Source organism: Ammospiza nelsoni, chromosome 9 (genome assembly GCF_027579445.1).
Source record: "Ammospiza nelsoni isolate bAmmNel1 chromosome 9, bAmmNel1.pri, whole genome shotgun sequence".
Taxonomy (NCBI): domain Eukaryota; kingdom Metazoa; phylum Chordata; class Aves; order Passeriformes; family Passerellidae; genus Ammospiza; species Ammospiza nelsoni.
Genome location: NC_080641.1, coordinates 12,554,336 through 12,580,556, shown reverse-complemented (window position 1 = coordinate 12,580,556; position 26,221 = coordinate 12,554,336). Strand labels below are relative to the sequence as shown.

At 44.8% G+C, this 26,221-nt stretch overlaps 1 protein-coding gene across 1 annotated transcript in view; it reads right to left on the bottom strand.

The window, feature by feature from the left end:
* Positions 1-26,221, bottom strand: part of NIBAN1 (niban apoptosis regulator 1) — a 54,311-nt gene that overhangs the window by 12,157 nt on the left and 15,933 nt on the right. Inside the window, exons 2-6 of the mRNA XM_059478251.1 lie at positions 16,625-16,755; positions 15,434-15,565; positions 14,607-14,721; positions 13,018-13,182; positions 933-1,048 (exon numbers count right to left, since the gene is read on the bottom strand). Coding sequence (XP_059334234.1) covers positions 933-1,048; positions 13,018-13,182; positions 14,607-14,721; positions 15,434-15,565; positions 16,625-16,755 — 659 coding nt within the window. The remainder of the gene's footprint in view (positions 1-932; positions 1,049-13,017; positions 13,183-14,606; positions 14,722-15,433; positions 15,566-16,624; positions 16,756-26,221) is intronic.

The following is a 26,221-nucleotide window of genomic DNA, read 5'->3' as shown; positions in this document are numbered from 1 at the left end:
ACTTAGCTTGGATATTTGCCTAAAATAATTATTATGTTTGGTCCAAGCAGGCCATGAGAACACACTATACTTACAGAATGAATTATTGCTAAGAAGATAATAGTGGAACTAGGCTGGATGTCTTCTGATTACAGCTCTCTTGAGACTTATGGGCTATGAGTAAGATGTTGGCAAGCAATAAGAAAAATAAAACATGAAATGAAACTAGCACTATAATAGCCCCATAACATGAAGGAGGAAGGGAGAACAGAAAACCCCTCAAGTAACTCCTAAAGTAAAGAATTTATTATCAGATGTTAGCAGGGAACTTCAATCACTGACATGATGGCAGCGGGAAAGACACTGTTTATAGATGTTTTTTCTCCAGATTCCACATTTCTCAGCATTTCACAGGTAGACTTCTCCTAAAACAATAATCTGCTTCCTTAAAACAAACCACTCTCCTTAAGGTTTTTTCCGTCTTTCCAAGGGAAGCCAGATTTCATCAAGGAAAACAGCCAGCAGTTGGCACTAAAGTAAACAAGTAAACATTTGCTGCTGAGTGCTCAATGTTTGGAAAAAAACCCTATGAATCAGGGTGTAAATAATGCCCTAAAAGCCATGTGGAGTTGTGGGGTAATCTCAGCTACCGAGAGTGCTCCAAAGCCAGGTGCCCAAGTATGGACGCAAACCCTGGCCTTAGAATTTCTTTTCTGAAGAACTGAAGTACACAGATTTTTGGTGTTACTCTACAAGACTCTGATTTAGAAGTTTTTATTAAAATAGAATTATCACTTACATATGACCAAGAGAGGTCTTAAAATCTCAGGTATTTCCATCTACGAAATTTTCTTTTTTAAGATGCCCTTTTTGGTAAGAGAATTTATAATATTCACTGTCCTCAGAGCTGCAATACCCAAAGCCAAAACCCCATCAGGAATTTATTCTTTTACCTCTTTTTCATTGCCAGTTATCATCTCCCATGTGCCATAGTGGCCTTTCTCCTGCCGGAAGAACTGGATGGCCTCTAAGAACGCCTCCACTTCATACGTGGTCTGTTTGAGAAAGTCTGGAGAGAAGAAAAAGTAACATAAATGATTTACCCAGAAATAAGCTTTAAAAATAACCATCCTTTTCTGAGCCATTTTCCACTCCACGTGCACCTAGTAGTAATATTTTTAAATAATTTACTAAGCCTGGATGCCTGGAGACCCTGGGTGTTCACTGAGATTTAGAAGTGCATTAACATAGGAAAACTCATTCCTTGCCTTTACACCTGTGAGCAATGTGAGGTGGCACACAGAGAGACTGACAGCATGTGGCAGGGCCAACAGTTGGGAATTCTTCTTCTTTAGTTCACAATAATGACAGGCAGCTCATTGAATAAATTGCTAAATCCCAAGTAAACACTCCCCAATAACTTTCTGTTTTGTTAAGAAACTGAGGATCAAGATGGTTTTTCACTGATACACAACAAAACAGACCTCAACAAAGAAAGCACCATGCTTGTACCAGTTAAGAACAAAACCTCCTGACAAGATCATGCTGATTTCCCTAAATATTTCAGGAATGTTCAACCAGAGCTCTGGAATATCTGGTTATTGTGCAAGGCCACTTCTGCCAGATGGGAGCTTTTCCTGTGGTGGCCTGGGGACACCTTGGCCTCAAGACATGAAGCAGAGTGGCTGCTTGGCAAACCTGAGTGACAAAACCATCCCCAAACACTTCAGTGATTGAAGTGCTGTGTCTTCACTATCAGAGAGTCAGGTTACTGTCTTGTGGGAAAACAAAGCCACAAAGGCTTATTGTCCCCTCTCCAAGATGGTCTGCTGCAGCCTTGAGCAGCTGAAGTCCTGTTGTGCACTCTGAGAACAAAGGAAGGAAGAACAAGAATGTTGATTCTCTCAAAGGGAATTATGCTGCTTTAGAAGGTACTGATACATACAAATAATTGTGATGAGAAGACTCAGGAGGAAGTCCTCAAGCCTTGCTTGTCAAGCAACACTTCTTTGGGTTTGTTCATGAGACTGCTTGAGACAGAAGCTTTACAGGAGCCTTGCATAAATGCCAAGGGCAATGCAGGAATTAGAGAAATTATGGGAAACATGGAGGATTAATACCACAGTAATGCCTGAAATATCTCCTCCATGCACTTAACAAAAACAAAAGCTACAGAAACCTATAATTAACTTCATCAGGGCTTTATCCTTGAAGCTTGAAAACTGCATGGTTTCAGATCTGCTCAGAGCCCAAATGTCAAAATTTGCCTTTTCAGAGTTTCACCTGGCTGCAATGACTGCAGGAAGGTTTGTTAAACACACTGAGGGGCAATAAACACTCTCTCAGTGCCTCTCTTGATACCGTTCTTCACATGCAGATATTTGGAGATCCAAAGACATAACACAAAATCTCCAAGCTCATACAATGATCAAACAAACAAAAAAAAAAAAAAAAAAAAAAATCAGCCAGGTAAAATCCCAACCCTACCTTCACTGCTGCCTCCAGGATTTATAGCATTTGTCATGGCAAGTCACAAACCAGTATTAATTGTAAATCAGGCTGTTCAGTGCTGAGAGAACATCCTCTGATCACAGTTTCAATGAAAGAAGGGAGTGTTCCACCTGAGCAACTGAGGTGGAACATTGCATTCAAAAATTTTTGTCCTCCCAAAATAAAACTGAAAAGATTTTGATGAGAAGAGGGCCTGGTTTGGCTGCAGGCAAGGAAAACTGCAGCTCCCACAGCCCTCCAATCATGACTCACATGTTTTCCTCCTTCACAGCTGTGCTCCCTCCTAACCCAAAGGGACAACAGACCATCCAAGAGGCTGGATCTTGGAGCTGCTGAGATGGTGATGCACCAGTGCTGACAGGAGTCTGCCCTCTAAGATCACCAAGTTTTAAATCCATGCTCAAGGGAGTATTCTCTCTCTGTTCTGACTGTCCCCAAGCCTGTGCTGCAGTGGGAAGAAGGTGCTAAAAATCCAAGAGTGATTCATCTGAATAGCTCATGGGAAAAACATTAGGCTGCAAGTGCCATAAAATCCCAATCCCACATTCTTTCCTATGCCAGTAAACACAGGACACAAACACAATCATGGCAGTCTTGCTACAAAAACAACTCCAAGCAGAAAGAAAGCTTTATCCTTCAAGGCTGCTGCAATTGCTAAATTTAGGCAATTTCATCCTCACTTTCCATAGGAGGAAAAGAGTGCCTCAGTGATAAGGCTTTGAACAAGCAGATCCATGCAGTACCGGGCTGTGCAGAAGCTGCTGGCGAGGCACACGAGACAGAAGCACATTCATGGACAGGGCTCAAGAAAAGGGAATTGTACGCAGCTGAAAGGAGCTGCCATGCACATTCTGCCAGAGTTCTGCCCATCCCATGCAGCAGTCCATGGAAGGGCTGGAGGAGGGGGTGGCTTGGCAGCCACAGCAAGGCCAGGGAAACAAGGGCTGGGCTGTTGGGGGAGCCGCGCTGGCGTGCGAGGGAGCAGCTGGGCCTGGGCCATGGCAGCAGAGCTGCAGCTGCAAACGGGGCAGCCGGCAAAGCCCAGTGGTGCCAGGGACGAGTGCTCACCAGGGGAAAGCACGATGGGTGCTCCCCTCTCCTGAACCCCTCACAGGGGCTTCCCTCAGCCATCCTATTCTGAGTGATCCACGAGTCCTGCTGATGGTACAGAGGGGAGCAGCTTAGGGCAGCTTGGTGCAGTGCTGGCTGCAGTATTCCTCACCCAAATCTCACACAAAGCCAGGAAGGTTACTGAGGGTTCTCCAGCAAAAGGCCAGCGAGGCTTTACAGGTACCTAGACTGATACTGCGTGCTTAATCCAAGATGTCATGCACTTGGAAAATCACCCAAACATCTTCTCCAGCTGCTAATGAACAAAACATCCTTTTTGTGTAGAGATTAAAACAAAATTCTGTATGTTCTGTTTAATTAAAAAAAAAAAAAAGAAAACCTACCTAGAGACTCTACATATCCAAGCATAGAGCCCAGATATTGCTAACCACAAATTCCTTTTATAAATGCAAGAATAACTGCTATAAAGCTCCCTTTGACTTTGGGAGATGGAAGGACAACTGGAAGCACTATAACTTTATAAATCTTCCCAGACTTGCTCATGTCTCAATGGTACAGCTCAGTTAGTTCAGGACTGCAAAAAGCAAAGGAGCTTCCATGCAGTGAACTCCTCTTTAAAAAAAAAATAATTATGTCAAACCTTAACTCATCAAAATGACACCAAGAGAACCAGGCTACTGGACACCCTCTGAGAGCACCTGCATGTGGTGCAGAAGGGTTAATTTAGAGGGTCCTGTTCCCAGTCTCAGCTGTCTCCCATGCTTGGGCTGCCCTGGGAATGGCAGCCTTCTAACAGAGTGCCCAAGGCTATGAGCTGCTCCTTCCTTGGCAGGTGAATGTTTGGGGAGTGATGAGCAAATCTCCATTCCCAAGGTCCTGTGGGCCCTCCCAGCCCTGCCCATGGCAGGACAGCTGCACCCTTGGAGATGGACATGGCTCCGGCCCCTCAGGACAAGCTGTCCATTTGTGACTCACCAACACTTCCCATGTGTCCCATGACAGCAGCAGGAATGAACTGCCCTCATGGATTTGGTCTCAGCCACAGATCAGCTGCTCTTACACTGGAGAGCTCTGTGCAAGAACTTCTGCAGATGGGCCTCGTTACTAGAGAGGGTGAGTGTTCCAGCTGCCTCTGGCTCAAACTGGATTGCCAGCAAACCAAGATAATATGAGATCTGCATTTGAACATTCCAGTTCAAACTGTGCATCCGTCTGTACTGCACACCACTGCCTTGGGGCTGCTGGTGAGGAGGTTAAATCACTCAAATAATGGTTTTTCTTAGTTACAAGCACAGGAAGATGCCCTCATAGCATTGGCATAGCTGTTAAAAAGTGATTCTTTCCACATCCCATTTAAACTGTCCCTCTGAACAATCACTGTCACTAATGGCACTTGGGGACACAGTTTAGTGGTGAGTAAATGGTGGAACTCGGCTGCAATCCTGTAAGAGTGAAGGGATCTATTGACTGTGGGTAAAGTGCTTCACCAAAGGGAGCTCCACCACGAAGAATAACCTCAGCCTTTTGGCTGACATTTCACACAAGGCTGGGGCCCAAAGACACAGCTGAACAAGTGTTAAGCCAGAATCCAGAAGTCTGAGCTCACAGAGCACAAGTTTTAATTAAAGAAATCCTGACTCTGACATAACGCCCTTCATCTGACCACCAAAACTCAGGAGCAATCCACCCTGGCTTCCTCTGTTTCCTACAGCATCCCAGCCAGATTCTGCATGCAGGGAATAAAATTTATATGATCCTGGAATTCTTCCTGCAGGTACTAATTGATATTAGCAATGTGGTACCCAGTGATGGCTGGTTTTGTAGGAGATGAACATGTCAGAGCCCACAGGCCTTGCCAGGCTCAGGAACTGCAGCTCTCTCTTCCCAACACAAGACATTCACAACCAATACAAAAACTCATGACTTTTTAGTTCTCTCCTACAAGACAGCAGGGCCCACAAATATCCTCTCAAATCATTCAAAGCAACAGGCCTTGGACAAAGACTGGAGAAGGCAGGAGAACAATCACTGGAAGGAGATGAAGATGACCAAGGAGTCTGGTGGCCTTTCACTGAGGAGGAGAATGTCACTTACTATTAATTTTTGGAATATGATAAATGAGTAAAAAACTGCATTTGATTTTAGGTGATCTCACAATATTATTTCCTTGCTTCCTCATCTATTTGATGGAGAGCTGGCTCTGGTAAAGGCAGTGCCAAAGCATCTCTCATGGCTCCTTCTTGTTGGTCACTTTAGAGAGCTTTTTCCTGGGACACAAAAAAATCTCAGTACAGGTGTTGGTGCAGGGCCTTCTTATGATGTTACAAATAGATAGTAAGAAGCAGATAAAGAAGTATTTGGAATTTTAAGTGCAGTCTCAAAAGCTGGTGCTTCCACCCCTTCTTATTTCCACTAGACACTGTTGCCCTCAAGAGAATAGATTTCATGCTAATAAATGCAAATTACATTTTCCCAATTTTCTCAGCCTTCCAAGTCAGTCCCCTCTCACCTTGGCATCTGTTTCCTTTGTATATATTTAGACTTGCTTTTCACTATACGCACTCTGTAATTTAAAAAATAATAAATTTCTGGGGTTTTTAATTTAGTCCTTTTAAAGCAAAAGCTGGTAGAAAAAAGGAAAATACACAACCCCAAACCAACTGAAGAGACAGGACAGTGGTACTGACATTTCAAAGACAGTGCTTCCACTCCTCCAGCCCCCAAGGATTTGGGGTGGATGCAGCTGGAGACCATAAGGGAACAAGAGACCTTCCTGCAGGGAAGGAATCACTCTGCCAGCCTTCCAGCACCACAATTAGGGAACAGCCTTCAAATATAAATAAATGAGCATGATAAAAAAATTATTTCCCTTTTTAAGAGTTCACATGAGCTCCAGCATGTTTTAAGAGCTGCTGCGTTTAAGTACCACAGACAGATGGTGAAAAAAGCCATGGCCATCAACCACAACAAAATTAAACTGTGGAAATTCTGTCTCCAAAAAAATAAGCAAATGGTCCCAACCCACTGGGATGGCAGGTAAGAAAAGGAACATGCTTTGAACCTGGGGAGAGGAGGAAAGCTCAGGAGCTGCACCTCAGGAAAAGGGAGGTTACCTGGGGCTTGGGACATGGCTCAAGCACAGCTGAAAATGACCCTCTAAACAAAAGGACACACATTTTACCCTCACAAAATGCTGTCCTGTGTTGTTAGCATCCAAACTGAGAACAAAGTGAGATATATATGGTGCTCTCGGGCTGAGAGGCATGCACCCCCCAGCTCAGGGGATTTCCTGTGAGCAGTGTGCTGTCACATCATCCACAGAGCCTGTGGTGTGAAGCTGCTAACCACCAACAGAAGCTAGATGAGGTCACTTCCAAACATGATACAGCCCTGAAAGAATACTCTGTACTTATAGCAAATAGGGCTTTGCAGCACAAGTTCCTTCCGTGGCCACCAAACCAACACTGAGCAGGGTTAACTGTTCGCTTATCAGCACACAGCACCGAGATTGAAGCTGTTCAAAGCAGCACCAGACAGGGCACAATCAACCTCCAGTGGGAAGCCCAGCAGGTGTGGGTTTCCTAGTCTAAAAAATTAATGAGCACTGCATAAACACACACAAAAGATCACAGTATCACTTATTTCTGACATTTTCCAAGTGCTTTCCAAACCAGCTACTGTATTTCTGGAGCAGGTGGGAATTTGGAGAAGAAATGGCTCTAGAGTGACTTTATTGTGGCCTTTCAGTACCTACAGGGGCTCCAGGAGAGCTGGAGAGGGACTCTGGACAAGGGATGGAGTGACAGAACACAGGGAATGGCTTCCCTCTGCAGGAGGGCAGGGTCAGATGGGATGTTTGGAAGGAATTGTTCCCTGTAAGGGTGGTGATGCCCTGGCACAGGGTGCCCAGAGAAGCTGTGGCTGCCCCTGGATCCCTGGCAGTGTCCAAGGCCAGGTTGGACAGGGCTGGGAGCAATCTGGGCCAGTGGAAGGTGTCCCTGCCCACGGCAGGAGGTTCCTTTCCCCCCAAACCATTCCATGATTCTCTGATTTCTCTGCTTCGAAGCTGGAGCCTGAACACCACCTTACTCTGCACAAATGAGTCTTCACAGCTCCTAAAACAGGCTGGGGTGGTGGGCTCAGGGCAGTGGCTCCCCTGCACCACCCACACTTGGCAGTCTGTAAGAAGAAGATAATCAGCCTGAGATGGGAGGGATAGGAAGAACGTAATGGCAATTATGAATTTAGCACATTCATCATCTTGCTGTTTCAGAATGAATGTCACTCCTACAGACTGAAAATCCTCACCACAGTGTAGGAAACCAGGCTGGCAGGAAAGGCAAAAGCCATGCTTGCTGACTGAATGAACTCATGCTGCAGAGGAAAAACATTCTAGAAAGAGGAGAAATAGTCTTATTTCAAGCAAAATACCCTAAATTATACAAAAAAAAAAAAAAAAAAACCAAAACACTGTATCATGTCCTGAAAGATTTAGTGAGTTTTTTTGACACCCCACAAGTCTCATCAAATGTATTTCTAGTGAAATGGACTGGTGAAAGAACAGCCACAGTCTCAGCCACTCATGTGGATCACAGGTGGTCTAATCTTATTAACCAAAAAGAGATTTAATTAACCCAAGTACAGCAGCTGCTTGAGAGGAGCCAAGGCACAAGTCTTGGTAGATGAAGGGGTAAATATTATCTCCATTTGTACTTTCTCCCACCCCAAATTACCACACAAACTTTCCAAAAGGCTTCACTTTCATTCCAGTGAACAAAACCATTTCTCTTTAATGTCATAAAAAGCAATTTCCTCCTCAGTTCTCCTTTAATTGCTCCCTCCACATCCATTGGAAACAGGCAACAAGAAAATCCTTCCCTTCATCTCCCTCTCCAGGGAGGAGAGGCCACCCTGTTTGTGGCATGAAGCCTCAGAAACCCTTCCAAAGTGGTATCTGGACTCCTGACAGCTGCTCTGCTCTGTACATAGAGATATATAGACATGTTCATCCCTCAGCTCAAGGATTTAATGTCAGCTTCTCAACCTTTACCAGTGCTCCCAGAATTATTCTGAATTCTGGGCCAAGAGTTGCTAAGTCCTATACAGGTACTATGGACATGTGACATAGGAAATTTAGAAATAACTATGAGGAAAACATCTGTCAGATAAATTCAGAGCTGATAAAAGAAATGCAAACACCAATAATAGGCAACCCTGAAGGTCAGAGATGGAGGAAAAAAATCTGCCCTCCATAAGCTTTTGTCTTTCTCTCTTGCCTAATGTATTTCTTTATTATACTTCTTTAATATATGTATTGCTCAAAATAATTTCTGTTGTTGTTTCTGTTGAAACTGGAGATGACAGGATATGGTTTTGAAAGTCCCTCAGCTTCCTGTGTCAGGAGGGTGATTGTCAAGATGTGGATGTGAAATCAAACCAGACGAAAAAAACTAAAATCACGAAGTGAAACTCTGTGTCTCCCAGAATGAGCTAGTTGTCATTTCCTTCCCATCATGCAGACTTCCCTCTATCCCAGCACCAAGTGGTCAGGGTTCCCCACTTCTAACAGCAAATACTGAATGAAACTCAAATAGGAAGCAAGAAGACCTAAAAAAAACCAGTTATTTAAGAAGTACTCAGAAGAAACTTCAGTCTGATTTTCAAGGCATGCAAACATAAAGGATTAAAACCTGAGGAATAGCTAATATTAGAGCCCTGTGAATATTATGAGCCTTTCCCTCACTGTTGCCATTGTGGGACTGGTAGAACATCCCCACTGGGGGCTAGGTGGCCATTTCAGCAGCAGATTCCCCCCAAATTTGAGGTGTGCACTTCTCAGCATTTCACTAAGGAAACAGGGAGCAAGATGGAACCAGGTGAGTCCAGGTTGTGGATCAAAGAGATAAGGCAAACCAAAGAATCCCATGCTGCCACCCCCATCTAACCTGGCAGGAGCAGATTAGAAAATCAGAGGAAAATGCTAAACCACTTCCTCCACACTCCACCTAAACTCAAGCACAGTTTTAAACTTTAAAAAGCTGAGGAGTGTTAAAAATCCTGCACTGCTGTAGGTGTGACACTTGGGAAGCACAGGCTGCCCAGAAGCAGCAGAGAAGAGCCAGCAGTGCCCACCAGGGACCCCCTGCACCCACCAGGCTGCTGGGTTTCCTCGCTGCTCCCTGGGTACTTGCCTTCTCACTGCCCTAATCACACCACCTCACACATGAAAACCCAAAAAGCATTTGATCTTCATGTTCCATTGCTGCTGAAGGAGATCATTGTCTCCTCAAACCACCAAGCCCTCATCAGTGAGTATAAAGGGCAAAGACAAGGGGAAAGTCGAGATGGGAACGACACAACAACCCACAGTCCAAACATCTGAATGCCATTTCCCAGTGGTGCTCACTAAATCCCCATGCTTTTGCTCTGCCCAGAAATCCCAGAAACAGAGGCTGGGCTGGGCATTTGTACCAGAGGGGGACAGGAAGCAGCTGAATGTCAGGGCGGCTCCCAGCACTGATTCACTCCAGCTTTCCCTGTTTAACTCTCTTCCTGGGAGAAAGAAAGTACATTGTAGCCACGAGCTCTTCCAAGTCCTTGGCTAAAGCCCAGTGCAATACATTCCTTCCCAGGAGTGGCAGATCACAGCAGGGACAGAAAGGCTACCTCTGATCAGGCATGACACCTGTCTTTGTCCTGTCCTTGCCTAATCTGCCCTGGTAAATGGGAGCTCGGCACTTTGGGAAGAGGTGGAGTGAGTGTTGCCCTGGTCCATGCTCCTTATCCCACTAAATTATATTTCATAATCAAACATGAAGGATTTTTCACAGTTCTTTCCTCTTTTCAACTATTTTTTAATAAAAGAGCACAGTCAAATTTTTCTACCACAATCCCTACTGGCCATCGTTGTGCTGCACATAGCTCATAGCTGTAACTTTGTAAGATTGCTCAGACACCTGTTTTTCTCAGCAGAAGTGATTGCAAAAAAGACTTCAAGAAGTATTAATAAACTAGTATTTTTCAGTGATGTGCAAATGAATAGGAATCAATATGAAGCCCTTGGGAAAAAAATTCTCTCCAAGGGCAGAGTTCAGGTTACTGAGGTGCTTGTCAGTGATCATTTTTCCACTTGCAGCACCCAGATCTCCAGGGGATAACTCCAAGAAATGCACACAAAAGGGGCTCCTGCTTCCTTGATAGCTGTTGAAATTAATTTCCTGGTTCAACAGGAGATCCTAATCCAGACTGTCTTTATCTGCTTCTCACCCCGTTGGGCAGAAGTAAGGATGAGCCTTGAGGCATTGTCTGTCAGATAAAAACAGGACCACAGGAAAAGCTGAGAGGGATAAATCCTGGAACAGATGCCTAAATGAGCAATAGCTAAGCCATATGAAATATAATGAAGTGCAGACTCACAGGCTTTGGAGATGGAAAAGACCTCTTAGGTCATCCTAACACGGCCTCTGCCAGTTCGGGATTGGCCCCTAGAGTGATGTGCTGAACTTTAAGAAAAAACCAGGCTGCCAAAAGCTTTGTCAAACCCATTACACTTGTTCCAGAAGAGAAATGAAAATCCCCAAACATCATGAACAGGTTTCAAGTCATGGAGTGCCAGGAAAACTTGATTGTGTCCCCATCTCCCCACCAAACCTCAGTGAGGAGCCAAGTCCAGAGTGTCAGGGCACTGTACACTACCTGGATAGCTGGGAAAGGGGACTGCACACCACCTGGATAGCACTGGGAATGCAATTAGGGATTGTACAGCACCTGGGCAGCATTGGGACCGGCAATGGGGAGCGTACACCACCTGGGATAGCATCAAGATTGGGAATCTCACATTTCCTGTGAAGAACACTCCTGAAACCAGCCAGCCCTGAGCATCACACAAGTAACTGCACATCTTAGGAAACCACCTAGAAATGCAGTCATGTGTGTTTTCCTCAAGGAAATGGGAGTCCTAAAGGAAACCTAAAGGAATGTCTTTGGCAGTGGAGACAGGGAAAAGAGATGGTCGTTGAGAATGATCCAGAGAGGACAGCAGGAGAAAGCTGACTGAGGGCAGTGGGATGAAGCTGATGACCAGGCGACTAAAGTGGCAGCTAAAAAAGCATTCACCAGGAGCCACTTCTGTAAATAAAAGGGACTGTTCACACCCTGCACTCACAATTCATTTACCCACAAGCCTGGGATTCACACTCAAGCAGCTGAGTTCAGTGGAGAGGTTGCTGAGTGTTCCCATCTCCTACCAAGGGCAGCAGGAGCAGATGGGACTCCAAAGTGAACTAAAGACATGGAAGACCCTGGAGACCAGTGGGGAACTGAGGGCATCTTGGTGGAAAAAATGTCATCTGAAAACCAGGAAAGCATTTCTTTTTCTGAAGGATCCAATTCATAAATGATCTTCCAATTTCATGGGAGCAAAGCTGTTTTTACAACCCTAGCAAGTAACAAACTAGGGTTTTTTTTAAAGTTTTCTAGGCTAACCTACTCAGAAAGTGACATTTATCGTTGTGCAGACAATCAATACTGCGTCCTACACACCATTCATGGACCAACTACAAGGCTTAACCATGGCTGGGGCTGGAGCTGCCATTGAAACATCTGCAGAAAGGCCAAATGTTTAATCAGGAGAGATGTGTGTGTAACAACATGGGAATGTACTGGGGGACTGCACTCCCTCCATGTTGTACACATCTGGCCTCCTGTATGGCACAGGGTGGGATTCTTATTATTGTCTGTGCAGGGCCATGAGTCAGATTTCATGATCCTTGTGGGTCCCTTCCAATTCAGGACATTCCATGATTCCTGATTCTATAGCTGTGATGCATTAGCCAGCTTGCAAATGCAGGTGAGGGTTTGCTGCGCCTTAGTAATGAACACCTCTAATAGATTTTGGATCATTACACAACTTCCAAAGCAATTCCCATGTTTTCTCCCCGAGCTCACACCCACTGCATCCCAAACCCTACCTAACTGTGTTCCCAGCACAGCAAGCAGCAGGGCTGTGTTGATTCATTCCTCGGGGTGCTGAAGCCAAGCACCTTTTGTGAGTGACTTGCATTTTCCCACAGCTGGGTGGGTGGGTGACACTGTCCCAGGCTGAGCCCTTCCAGAAATATCCCACACAGTCCCTTCCCACACTCACCATGGTTGGAATGCCACACACAGTCCCATCCCTCACTCACCGTGGTTGGAATGTCCCACACAATCCCATCCCTCACTCACTGTGGTTGGAATGTCCCACATGATCCCATCCCTCACTCACCATGGCTGGAACATCCCACACATCCCCATCCCTCACTCACCATGACTGGAATGTCCCACACGATCCCATCCCGCATTCACTGCGGCTGGAATGTCCCACAGGATCCCATCCCTCACTCCCCATGGTTGGAATGTCCCACACGATCCCATCCCTCACTCCCCATGGTTGGAATGTCCCCATCCCTCACTCACCGTGGTTGGAATGGCGCACGCAGTCTCCCAGCACGGCGCTGAAGTGTTGCTGTACCCCTGGCTCCGGGAAGCAGTAGTAGCTGTGCCGGGAGAAGGGCTGCCACAGGTACACCGGGAACTCCTTCGGGAGCGGCACGAAGGCTGTGGCCGCCTCCTCACTCGAGCCTGCACAGAAACACCTCTGTTTGAGAGCTCCTCATTTCCTCAGGGCTGGCTCTGTGCCACAGCTTTGCCAGCAGGATAATCCCCTTCCCAATCCAGGAGATTGGGCACAGAGGGCAGGGGGACACAGCTGGGATGGGCACACTCAGCTGGCATCAACCCCCTCTCTGTGTCACACCACAGCAACTTGATGGCCTCTTGCTTTGTCTTCAAGGTGGCAAAAATCTAGTTTTGGTAAAATTTCAAAGAAACCATTCCACTGGATTGTAGCTGGTAGGGAAATGGTTTTCATGGCAGATAAGTAAATTACTGGGGAGCTCTGGTCTGTTCCACATAAAGACCATTTAGGAGCATATTGACTTTCTTATAGAAACTAGCTGCATTAAATAAACCACGTTGGAACAGCAGCTGGAACAGCTTTCACTGGTTCCAGGACTTCCACACACAATTGCCCTTAAAAACTGTCACTTCAAACCCTTGTAGGTGATGTGAAGAAAGCACCAAGTACCTCCAGCTCCCACCTGCCCCGGGTCCCTGCACACAGGGGATGCTGCACAGCATGTGTAGGGATGACCAAACCCAATCTGGAAGCACTGACATGCACTGAGAGCCCAGACACATGAGGTTCATCTTCAGCACCACACAGATGGAGAGTAGTGCCATAAAGATGAAGTGATGATGTTTCTGAAGGGAGAGCCATGGGAAGTCCACAAGCACCCTTGGGGTGCTCCACATCACTCAACCCCACCTGCTGCAGAGCTGTGGTGACACACACAGGACACCTCCAAGCCCTCTGACCACCCTGTGCCTTGGGAAAGGGTGTGACAGGACACCTAACTTTTAAATCCTGGGGATTTAAAGGACTCAAAAAACAAATCCTTGTCTTCAAGTTGCCCTTATCCCTTTTGTTATGTGGCATCCCATTCTCCAAATCTGACTCTGCAATGTGAGACCTGCTTCCATAAAGCCTGAATTTTCTCCATCTTGGTAGAGCGGGGGCAGGCAGGACCACAGCAGTTCCTGGCCCAGAAACAACAAACTCAGAAGCAGCCACCTTCCTGCCCTCTCTGTGGGACTTATTATCAGCTGTGAGTCAACACAGACAGCTGGCATCTAAAAATGGAAACAAATAAACCAGGAATATTAACAAAGCCCGGGAACAATGGTGCTGTGGTTCCTGCCCTGCTTCTGCACAGCTTCCAGCAGCTTTGTGCCGGTGTGCTGGGAAGAAAGGGAGCCAGCATTTCTCTGAATGTTGGCTTACAGCATCTGCTTTGTTCTTCCATTCTGGAGCTGTGCTTGAACTTGGGAAAAGGGCTGTGGGCATCTTCTGCTACCCCATTTTAAACTGGGGCCTGAAAGCCTTCCCAGGGCAGAGTAAGGAACAGAGCCTGGGCTTTGGCAGTTCAGCTTTGAACAGGACTTACCAACAGGGTCTGGAAAATGTTTATCAGAAAGCAAATTGTAATCTTCTTCTGAAGTCAGGACTTTGCCTCCTGCAGGAAGAACGTGATATTTAGGGCTAGCTCCCTTCTGGTAGGCCTGGAAAATCAATAGAGAGAAAGTATTGTCAAATAGAGATTTAAGAAGAGAGAAAAAACAAAATATACAATTCACTGACAAAGCCAGGAGCTGACTTCATGATCCTTGTGGGTCCCTTCCAACTCAGGATATTCTATTATTCTAATGCATGGGAATATTGCACAAAGGGAGAATCTTTTTGTCAGGCTGAATTTTGGAAATGTTCCCTAGGCATGTCAAATCTAAAACAAATCTAATCTCTCAGTGCTTATCTGCTGTGGTGGGGAGTCAGGGGTGGAACAGAGAGAAAAAGGATGAGATTTTCTCCAGAGCCCAATTAGTTGGATTAGTCAGCCAGGACTAGCTTGACTAATGCAGCTTCCAGGCAAAAACCTCCACTGTAGCCAGCCTGGAGCCACCCAAACCTGCAGGAGCACAGGGATGTATTACAGGGATGTAGAAGTGAGAAGTGCTCTGGGACAGGCACAGGAAGGTTCAAGTGCTGTTAAAAGGATTTGTTAGTTCTTGCTGACGTATCTGGCCAAGGAATGTCCCATTTGTTAGTTCTGGCCAAGGCAGGGCACTTGACTGTACCCTCAGCCATCCCACTGGAGCCACCCTAACGAGGACAAGGTTTCACCTCCTATTGCTGAAGGCAAGGCAGCAGCAGCAAATCCACTCCCTATTGGTTTATTTGGGAATGCACAAGCAGATCCATGGAAGCAGCACTCACCTCTTTGGTCTCAAAGCAATTCACAGTGTAGTCATTTTTGATCACGACGTATCTGTCCTTCCACTTCTTCAGGTCCTCAGCGAAGTGCAGCAGCTCTGCTTCATACAGAACTGTCCCAGCTTCCCCTGCAGGCTACAGGGACAATTGGTGACACTTGAGACCCCTCTGCACCACTGACCATCCTGAAGCTTTTACTTCTACATTTCCATAATGCTGCTCTGAGGGCTTTGGAGCCTTCAAATGCAATTTGGAGTCATAAACATCTCTGATTTCAGAAGGTTCTACAGACACAAGCAAATTCTTGTAGCTGAGGTGAGGAGAAAGCTCTGCCTTCCAAAACACCGCCAGATTTCTGAGACAGAGATTTATTCACCTTTCAGCTGACAGGCTGAATGCAACATCAGAGAATCCTACAGTGGCTTGGGTTGGAAGGGACCTTAAAGATCATCCAGTTCCAACTCCTGCAGGATGACCTGGGGTTCACCACCTCCCATTTTCCACTACATAATATAAATATTTCATTGATATGAAAAGCGGGGTTTTATTATAATATAGGAAATTGTTTCCCATTTGTTTGTAATGCTTTTGCATCTGTCCTGTAGTAACTGATATCCCTCTTCTGAGAGACACAGATCTTCTATTATCCCACCCCACTGCTTTACTTACTCATTTCAAGAGCATTGGAAATCCATAATTTCCAGTATGTTCAGAGCATTTAATTCTTTATCTTCTTAATCTTGAAGGCTCTAAAGGTTCTCTGCATTTTCCTCTAATAAAGAGACTTTTGTCTCACTTTTTGTCCCCCCTCTAATGAAAACCAGCTTTCCATAGTTCACTCCACAAAGGGAATTACTGCCATCTTCTTTAAGGAACCCTGAGCCATGGATGACAGGATTAATTACATTTCCTACATAATCTCCTCCCTGGAAGTATGATATCTGTCCCTAGATTTTGCAGAACCTTGTAACCAGCAAGAAGGAACCAGTTTTGTCCAAATGCCCAACTCCTTGTACCAGAAACTCACGTCATGGCTCTCCTTGTGCCATGATCAACAACTAAACGAGACCAAAATAAAGATGAATTTTCAAAAATTAAACTTCAAACCTGCACCCAGATGCAACTTTTCCATCCCAAACCAAAATGACCCAAATCCAACATGGGTCCCAGGCAGGAAAACGAGTGTCCTCCTACCCTGGTTTTCAGGAAGCGGGACTGGGAGTGGCGGTGCTGCTCCAGCTCCTCCTGCACGTGCCTGCAGAAAGCCACGGCGTACTGCCGGCGGTAGTGGGGGCTGAAGTTCTTGATGGTGGCCTCTGTTTTCCCTGAGGTGTAACAGATATTAAAAATTATTTCATATACATGGCTTCACAGCCTGTAACACAGAACCAAGGCACTTCTCACCAGTGACCCAAATTCTTCTCTTTGGAGAAAAGGCAGTTCCAGGGTCACCCAATAGTGACCTTCCAGTACCTGAAGGGAGCCCATGGGAAAGATGGAGAGACACTCTGGACAAGGGATGGAGTGACAGGATGAGGGGGAATGGCTTCCCACTGAAATAGAGTGGGTTTAGATGGGATATTGGGAAGGAATTGTTCCCTATGAGGGTGGGCAGGCCCTGGCACAGGGTGCCCAGAGAAGCTGTGGCTGCCCCTGTATCCCTGGAAGTGCCCAAGGCCAGGCTGGATGGGGCTTGGAGCACTCTGGGATAGTGGAATGTGTCCCTGCCCAGAGCAGGGGGTGGAACTGGATGGGCTTTAAGGTCCATCTAACCCAAACCATTCCATAATTCCATGAGAAGACCTCCTGAGTGTACCGAGGGCCACTCGCTGCACAGATCAGGAAACCCTTGGAGATGCATTCAGAGGGAATTTGCCCAGGAAAATATTGGGTTTGGGACTTCGTTCTTTCTTCTAAGATCAAGCAAAGAATTCCCCGAATACATTTCTCTAAGGAAAGATGCTCTCTGCCTCTCCCTGGGGCACGCTGCCCCAGAGCCAGGGATGGTCAAGGGGTGAAAGGGTTTTCAAAGACAACCAGTGATACTGGCTAATATTCAGCCATAGGAGCCAATTTTATCACTTACTGAGATTCTAAAGATGACTCAAAGCGCTACAAAAGATTTTTCTAGGCTTGGGCACTACAGACTCATCTTTGTTTTAATGTAAACATATCCTCAGTCATGCTGCAATAAACACTAATCTGGTATTGTCTCACTGTGATCAAGATCTCATGGGTAACAGCAACAGCAATAAACACACTGAGGTCTCACTTCTGAGAATCTTAAAACTATTTACAAGCAATTAACTCATTAACCCTACCACTGAAATAATGGTGCTTTGCAGACAGGGAAGTGAAGCTAAAATTAAAGGCATGTGCATTTATGTGACTGAAAGAGTCTGTAGCAATGCAAAAACCAGAACCTGGCCTATGATCTAGAGAGCATCCCAAACACCCTGGATCCTGGAGAGATCCCTTTCTTCTTGGTATTAGAGCGCTCCATGCCAAAAGGCTTTTACTGAGCATACAACAAAGAAATGCAATTTCACATCTCCAGCAATTTTGATGCTTTCAAAATTTCATTTTGTTCTGCTTGGTGGGGAAAAAACATAATATTTTCTGTATGAGAAAAAAAAGGTAATTCTCAAACTAAGACTTATTAATGCCTTTAGATGGACTCCTAGACCAGGACTGGCACACAGTATTACTGAAATGGAATTCATGGAAGTGTTCAAGGCCAGGGGCAAGGAGCAATCTGGTTTAGTGGAAGGTGTCACTGCCCATGGCAGGGCGTGGGACTGGATGAGTTTGAAGATCCCTCCCAACCCAAACCATTGTGGGATTCTATGAATAATTCCCTAATTTCCTAACACAGATGTGCATGAGAAGACAAACCTACATTCTAGCTCCTCTCCTTCTGCAGGTGAATTTGCAGTGTGGTGCAGAATAAGATGCACCCCCATGCTCAGGGGCAATGCCAACACTGCTGTTCCATGACACCACCTTTCATTCCAGCCTCTCCTGTGTCACCAGCTCAGAGGGGTGAGCTGCAGCCCTCTCCTGTGTAAGCACCAATGTGATTGCTGCCTTCCACTGAACTGAAAGCCCCTCTTGCCCCACTGCTGCCCACTCCAATCCCACACCAGCCCTGGGAGACAGACCTGACACCCTGGAGCCCTCTCCGGGCACACAGAGAAGCCGGCTCAGCACTGGCACAGCCATCCCACTCAGCTGGAGGGATGCCAGAAGCAGAGTCAGTTCACCACTCAGGTAAGCCTTTCACAGAGTTACTGTGGGACAGCACCCTGTGACAATCTGGACTCCAAATCTTCAGCTTTAAGATGGATTTTTAGAGACATACTGATTATAGGATGTGCTTGGGTATAATAGCAGGATATGGTGCTGCTACAGCAGAATATCCCAGCCCCATAAAAACTAGCCTGCTTTGGGCAGAGGCATAGACTTATTCTCCAAATAAGGACAAAGTTTCCCAAAACCTTCCTTAGAGCATTTTTTTCCCTCCTGGGCCCAGCCAGCAGTAGGATGTTGTTGGCCTCAGCCCCAGCAGAGTTTCCTGCTCAGGGTTTGCCCCTGTTTTGCACTGCGGCTTTTTCTTTTCCAGCTCGCATCATCCTCTCAATTTGTTAGAGAGGGCTCTGGGACACTGCACCTCACTTGGCTACTGCCTGCATCCTGCAGTAAAAGTTTGTAGAGGAAGTGGGACAAAGAATAAAATTCTGGTGTTGGGAAGAAAGCTGCAACAATCACAGGAAATACCTGTAATTTTGGCAAAGTCTCTCAATTAAGGCTAAATGGCCTCAGAAGTGTCATTCTTCACTGTCAGTACTGCTTAGATCAGCTTAAAGCACAATGATTCGAGAGAAAGAAACTCTGCAGATCACAACATACACGTCAGAAATGGGACATTGATGATGTAATTTTTATGTGCAGACTATATTTATGACAAACCAAAACAAGAATCAAGAGGCAAATGTTTCTGGTTACTTCTTCCCATCTTCACACTACTTGCTGCAAAGGACCTCTGCATTAAAAATACTCCTCCCTCTTAAAATTAGAAGAAAGGTTTATTTAAGGAGATTGTGAGTGGCACCATTTGAGAGCCTGGCCTTGCAGGGCTCAGCTGAACAGGAATTTCCTACCTGAAGGTGGGAAGAGAAGCAGACAGACCCTTGATCCATTGTACCTCAATGGATATTTAAACTTTTGGTTTACAGAAAATAAAAATATGCTATCTGAAAATAAACATGATGGGAACAGTCCTGAGTAACAGAAACGCTTCCCATGAAAAGATAACATGGGGCAACTGGAGATAAAATACTCCAGGGCAGTTGAAAAATGAGTTCCCCTAATTCTTTTCCAAATTTAGTGTGGCTGGCTTCGTCAGAGCTGTTTATATGGAGCACAGCCAATGCTCCCACTTGGCTGGTCTGGCAGTGGCACAGCTCCAGCCCATATAAATGGGACTTGGAGCCCAGCAGCTGGGATGTTTATCCTGGGAGAATGAGGAGTCTGATCTGCTCCAGGAGGAGCCTGCATGCAACCTCCTGCTCCTGTGCTGGAGAGATGGATCATGACTGATCCCTGTGGGTTCCTTTCAACTTGGGATATTCTGTGATTCCATGGACCAAAATTACCAACAGGAAAAGAAAACTGTGATGGAGGTGGGAGGATTTCCATCAAATTAACATGGAATTCCTCCTTTGTTGAAGGTTTAGATCCTGCTCCAGAATAAACTTTGCTAATACTTCATGATGCACCTCCTGCTCTGAACAACTGCCCCTGCACATGACCACAAACTTTAGCATGAGCTATGATACCTCTTTTAAGAATTAAAACAAATGTCACTGCACTGAGAAACAAGAAACATCTACCTGTTGCTCCCCTGGAAATCAGCAATCATTCCCAGATCTTTTTTCCATGCTTTCCCCCTGCCTTTGACCTTCTTAATTGTGCACCCATGTTGGACACTTGTATGTAACTCCAAGCCCACAGAATGGCCTCAAATACCCAATTTTATAGTGGCAGTTTCACTGCTTTTATTGAAATAACTGACATTCAGCTTTTCCAAACAAGGGCACTCTTCAGCAAGTTCTCCCAGGAATGGATTCCTGCTGGTCTGGCTCCCATTGCAGCCTATCCAGCTCGCCCTGCCACATCTCCCTGCTCTCAACAACGTTGCCACGTGGCCAGTCCAGGTGCACGTCAGGAAAGCTCAGGAAAAAAGGTCAGAAAACAATAACTTCTTGGCTGTCATACAAGAGAGTCATTGCTCACACTCCCAGAACTTCAGCCATTTGGAAGTGAAGAATGGAAAGAGGGAAGGACTTGCCATAAAAGCTATTTCACTTAAATATTGATGTTTGGCAGTAAGGGCACCCTTCCAAGAGCAGGAAAATGTTCACAATCCCCCTTCACAGCACAATTGCCTGCACTCAGCACCTTTTGGAAAGGGTTTTCCAAATATACCACGACCAGTGATATGAATCTCTTTGGAGGTCTGGGGGCTGATGTATGCTCTTACACCATATAAGCCCCAGAGGACATAAAAGTAAAGGAAGTAAATTATTTGTTGCATTAAAACAAATCCTGGACAAAATAAAGCCTAAAAGAAATAGGCACTGTGTGTGCTTAATGTCAGTACACCCAGCACTTCAAACAAGTAAAGCAGTGAGACAGAACAGGAACAAATCACTTTGTCTTATTTCCTCCGCTAGACCATGAGCAAAGCTGTCAGAAAACAATCTAAAATGCTCAGCTGATCATACCCACACAGTGCTCCACAAGCCAGGATGGAGCCCACAAATGGGGGCAAACTTTTCAATTGTAAACTAGAAACCAGTTAATCTAGATGTACTGTATGCCTAAATGCAAATTGAGCTTTAAAATTACTACCATCCATCCATCCATCCATCCATCCATCCATCCATCCATCCATCCATCCATCCATCCACACAGTCTTATTCTCACAGCCCATCATGGTAGCAGCAAAATGAGGTAACAAAATAATTCCAGTGTTCAGCTCCTGGGCCAACTTCATCCCAAGTCCAAGAAAAGCACAACTCTGATTGAGGTAAATGTCTGAAACTGCAGATGCTCTATGTAAGCCCTGAAAGCTGGATGTCAGTACTGGCACCTCTAACATGGTCTGGATGCTCAAGAGGAAGAGAAGGAAGCAGAAACTCCCCATAAAAACTGCTTTTCCTCAGATCACCCTTCACTGCAAACATCATTATCAGTTGTTAAATGCATCTGGTAGCCAGAAAACCTGTGAAAGTGATTCTGTTTGGCACATCCTGACAGTGCCCACCACCTTCCAGTGCTCTGGGGTATAGAACAGAGGGATTACAAGTGATTCCCTCTTTCCTTTTACAAGGAGTGGGATTTACAAGTGATTCCCTCTTCCCTACACTCTTCTTCCTTGTGCAGTATTTACAATACCACCCAGGAAGTGTTTAAGGTCAAATGCTCCCAGACTTCATCTAGGAAGGCAATGCAAACTACTCTCATTGTTGTTGAAAGCACAGCTCATTTTGATCTTTATTTGTAGAAATAGCATTTCAATTAATCTGAGTCATGACTTAATACCTGTTAGGACAAAAAAGGGATGGCAGACACAAAGGTTCTGATCTGGCTGGATCACCTCTCACAGCTTTGTTTGCACTCAGCCAAACCCAGCAGCTCTGGTTGGTGCAGTCACCCCTCTTTCCCATGCAGGAACATGTGGTTTGCACCTGGTAAAATACTGAAGCCAATTATTTATCCCAGCCTTGGTTTATATTAATAGAGAGTGCTCTCAATAAAACCTTACCATTCTGTGACTCCAGTGGTGTGCACACACCCTCAAATCACCTGTTTGCCATGCTGGCAAAATCCCCGTTAGTCACCCAAAAGTCAGTGCAGAGCAGTGGGTAACACCCATCACACCTCAGATCAGCCTCTCCTCACATCTCAGCATATAGCACTCCTCAGGTGCTTAGTCCATCTTCTCTATAGGAAAAAACTGATGCTGTCTTGTGAAAAAAACAGATTTTTTCACAAGTTTTGCAGCTGAGACCAGTGGGTGTGACATTTGTGCTCCATCAGAAGCAAAGCTTTTGTTTCACAGCAAGCCAAACAAACACGTTTGTAAGGTCACCTAGACATGATCCCTGACAAAAGAAGTGGCAAAAGTAACAGGGTCCATTCCAACCTTGCAGATCTCCCTTTCTACAGTTTGGCCCCTATACTTTGCTCTTCCTCAAGTGCTCTGCTACACAAGGCTGTATTTTGCACTGAGATGTTCAATTATCCCATAGATTTCCAAAGGTTTCCATCCTTACGTTGCTCCCAGGCAGCTTCAGGAGCATCTCACATTCAGAGGGAGCAGATTGAGCTCAGTGAGACCTCCTGCACTCTATAAGAAATGCTTGTTTTGTGAAGAGAAGCTTGTGATCTAACTATGGAGCTTGCTGGTTTAAGTTAATCCTGAATGATGAATGATTATTGAAAATGAAGAACAAACAGCACAGATCCTGCACAAACAGAGTGGCTCTTGGGTCCAACTCAGAGACTCATTCCTGCAGCTCATTCCCCCACTCCCACTGCCCAAGCCTTATTTATGGGAGAAGGAAGATTTCACAAATTGCCTTTGCACTTCTGTCAGGCTAAAAATTCCTAATAATAATGATTTACATAAGGGCCAGTGCTTGTGGTTGATCAGGCTGAAACAAGCCAAGGGTTTGATTAACAGTGCCAGATAAGCTTATCTCAAAGGCTGCTAAAATCCAACCTTTCTTGGTAATGGGGTGAGAAGCAGCAACCCTGTCTAGAAACAATTACTCATGGTCAGATTCAACTAGAATAAGGTCTGACAAGACTTTATAAATAAGCTTCTTTCACAGCACCAGAAGGAGTTGGGATTTAATAACCAAATGAACACAATCTAATTCCTGGTGGGTCACATGAAACTAAACTATGATCTGTGATAAAAAAATTTGGTGAAGGTCAATGATTTTCAAGTTTTGGGGTTTTTTTTTACAATTCCTGAGCCACAAGTTGAGCCACTCCTGGGGACACAGACACCAGGCATGCCTTGAGCAGCTTTCTCCAATCCAGATCTCAGCACCACATTACACATCACTGGAGGTCACACAAAAATGTTTCTTGGGAACATTTAAACAGCATTCCAAAAATGTAAGCCAATGCTGCATCACCCTTTAAATCAGGATGATGTATTCCCCCTGCCCTCCCTTTCGGGTGACAGTTACCTCACTGCCCAGCCATCCACTAGACAAAATGACAAAAACACACAGAGACACAGATAACAGAAATAACCACCTTCATTACATTAGTTGAAGCTTTTTTCTGAATATATATATTTTATCTATTTATGTATTTATATATATTATATATATATATTAAAAATATATAAATAATTTATACAGACACACACACACCTTCAACATATTTTCATGCTTGGCATATGCTCATACAAATCTGGGAGATATTTTTACTAATTTCTTTTTTCTTAATTACTTTGCCAATTTGTACCACTCTACATGGCTCTATCACAAAATCACTCCAGGGAGTACATGACATTGGCCAAAGCTATGAGTACACACACATCTTTCCACGAGGAACTTCATTTATGCTGAGATTTCCTTACCTAAATTCCCTTTATTCCCTCACCATTCCAACTCCTGTCACCATCAGCCCAGATGGACTCCTCAGAGTACTGTATTTCCCACAAAGTAATCACTTTTTAAGCACTGTACCAGAAGGCCATTATTCCATGGCAGGATTTTATTCTATTTCTCTTCAACAAAAACACAAACTGCACAAAACAGAGTAGCAAAATGAGAATAATGGTAACACCAGAGCCTCTTTTATTATCATTTTCCTCATCAATTCTAAGGCATTTGCTTCACTTTTGGCTGCTGTATACACTGAAAATGAGTAAATACAATGATTTCCAAAGGATTTTCAGCTAAGTCTATGTGCAAGAAGGGTAAAACAAAGACTAATCTCTAAACTAAACAGAGGTCTCAAAGCAATGACATTTACTTTAATGATGTCCCAACACAACCACACAACTTGATTTTACCACAGGAAATAATTTCAGCCTCAGAGCCCCTTCTTGCCACTCTGAACCCCACAAGAACACCTGGGTGAATATACAGATTTAACCCAAACAAGCACCATTCAGAGTTTTGAAGCCCAAGGCCATACCCATGTCACAGTTGTGCCAGCTGGGGCCCTTTTCCAGTTTCACCTGGCTTGCTTTGCTTGTGCCAACACCTCCTTGCCTTGGTCCTCTGCAGGGCAGAAACTGTGAAAGGGCATTTGGAGGGGGACAAAGAGCCAACTTCTCCTGAAAATCAGTAATTGGTTTTATTCCTCTTCCTCCTCTTTTCAAAAGGACACAAATCCACACATACATATATGTATGCATATAAAATTAAGCTTCTAATAAAACTTTATAATACAAGAAGAGGAGCATGTAAATTGCAATTCACATTCCAAAGAATTTTAAAATTTTTTTTACCTGACTTCCCATTTTACATTCAGCTTGAACAATAAAAATGGAAACATTTTTCCTTTGCAGTGCATATTTAGTCATTTGTTCAGGCTCTCAATAGTTTCAGGTTATAATAATGGAATATGACTGCAGGAAAATGTAACTTGTTAGAGCAAAACATTGGGCAGAGGATGGGAGAACTTACTTTATAAAACTTAGAAGTTCGAGTGAAGCTTATAAAATCTCTTTAATGTGTCATGTATTTTGTTGTTACAAAGCTTATAAAACCTCTTTGATCTGTTATATATTTTGTTGTTACACAGCAGGGTGATACAATGGGGATCCCTTTCTGACCTCACATGGGCTTTGTTGGCCATGCAGATGCTACAGCATTGGAATTGTTCAAGGAATTGTTCAAGGCGGACACAACCTACAAGACAAAAATGTTCTACTACACTGTGGTCAATCCTTCTAAGCCTTAGCTAACACAAACTAGACAAACTCTCCTTGCTGGTAGTCTGTTCTCATGTTTAGAGCTATTATGTTATTTTTCTGAAAATGTCTGCTAAATCTTCAGAGATAAACTGATTTAAAAAGAGGATCGCATTCATTCCTTTGCAAGGAATACTGCCAGGCATTAAAAGGGTCTGTACTCCTGCAACTGAAGGTCTCCCCTTTCACAAACAAACCCTTCCCTACCCTTCCATGGATGGTAATGTCCCTCAGGAAATCCACACGGTTTGCTTTTCACTCTGCACAAGAGACAGGAGGAAGCACTGGAGCCTCATCCTGTGGGAAAGGTTTCTTCACAGGACTGCTAAAAAGCATCAATTAAGGCAGAGTTTAGAAGACAAGTGTATAATTATTACATGGAGCTGCTCACCCAACCGTGTGTAAGACAGTTTTTTCTGTGCTTATTACAGATGGGGAAGGGAAACTGCAGCTCTGTGATGCAACAGATCAGCTTTAAAATTGAAATTAGTGCAGAAGTGGCACCAGAGCATCAGCCCCTGATCTCCTTCAAGAAAGGGTGGCACAAAGGGAGCAAGATGTACTGAGGTTGCTGGAAAGGGAGACCTTGACCACATCTCCTGTCACTCCTCAGTCTTGGTCTGGTTCTCTCTCTCACACTTTGCTCTGACTCTCCCATAGCAGCTGTGGATGCCCCAAAGTCCCACTTCAGGATGGGTCACAGCCTTTTGCTCTCTTCCAGCTGTGAAATGGGTGCAAAAGGAAGAGAATTTGCCTCTTCCCTTGTGAAACCAATGAAACCA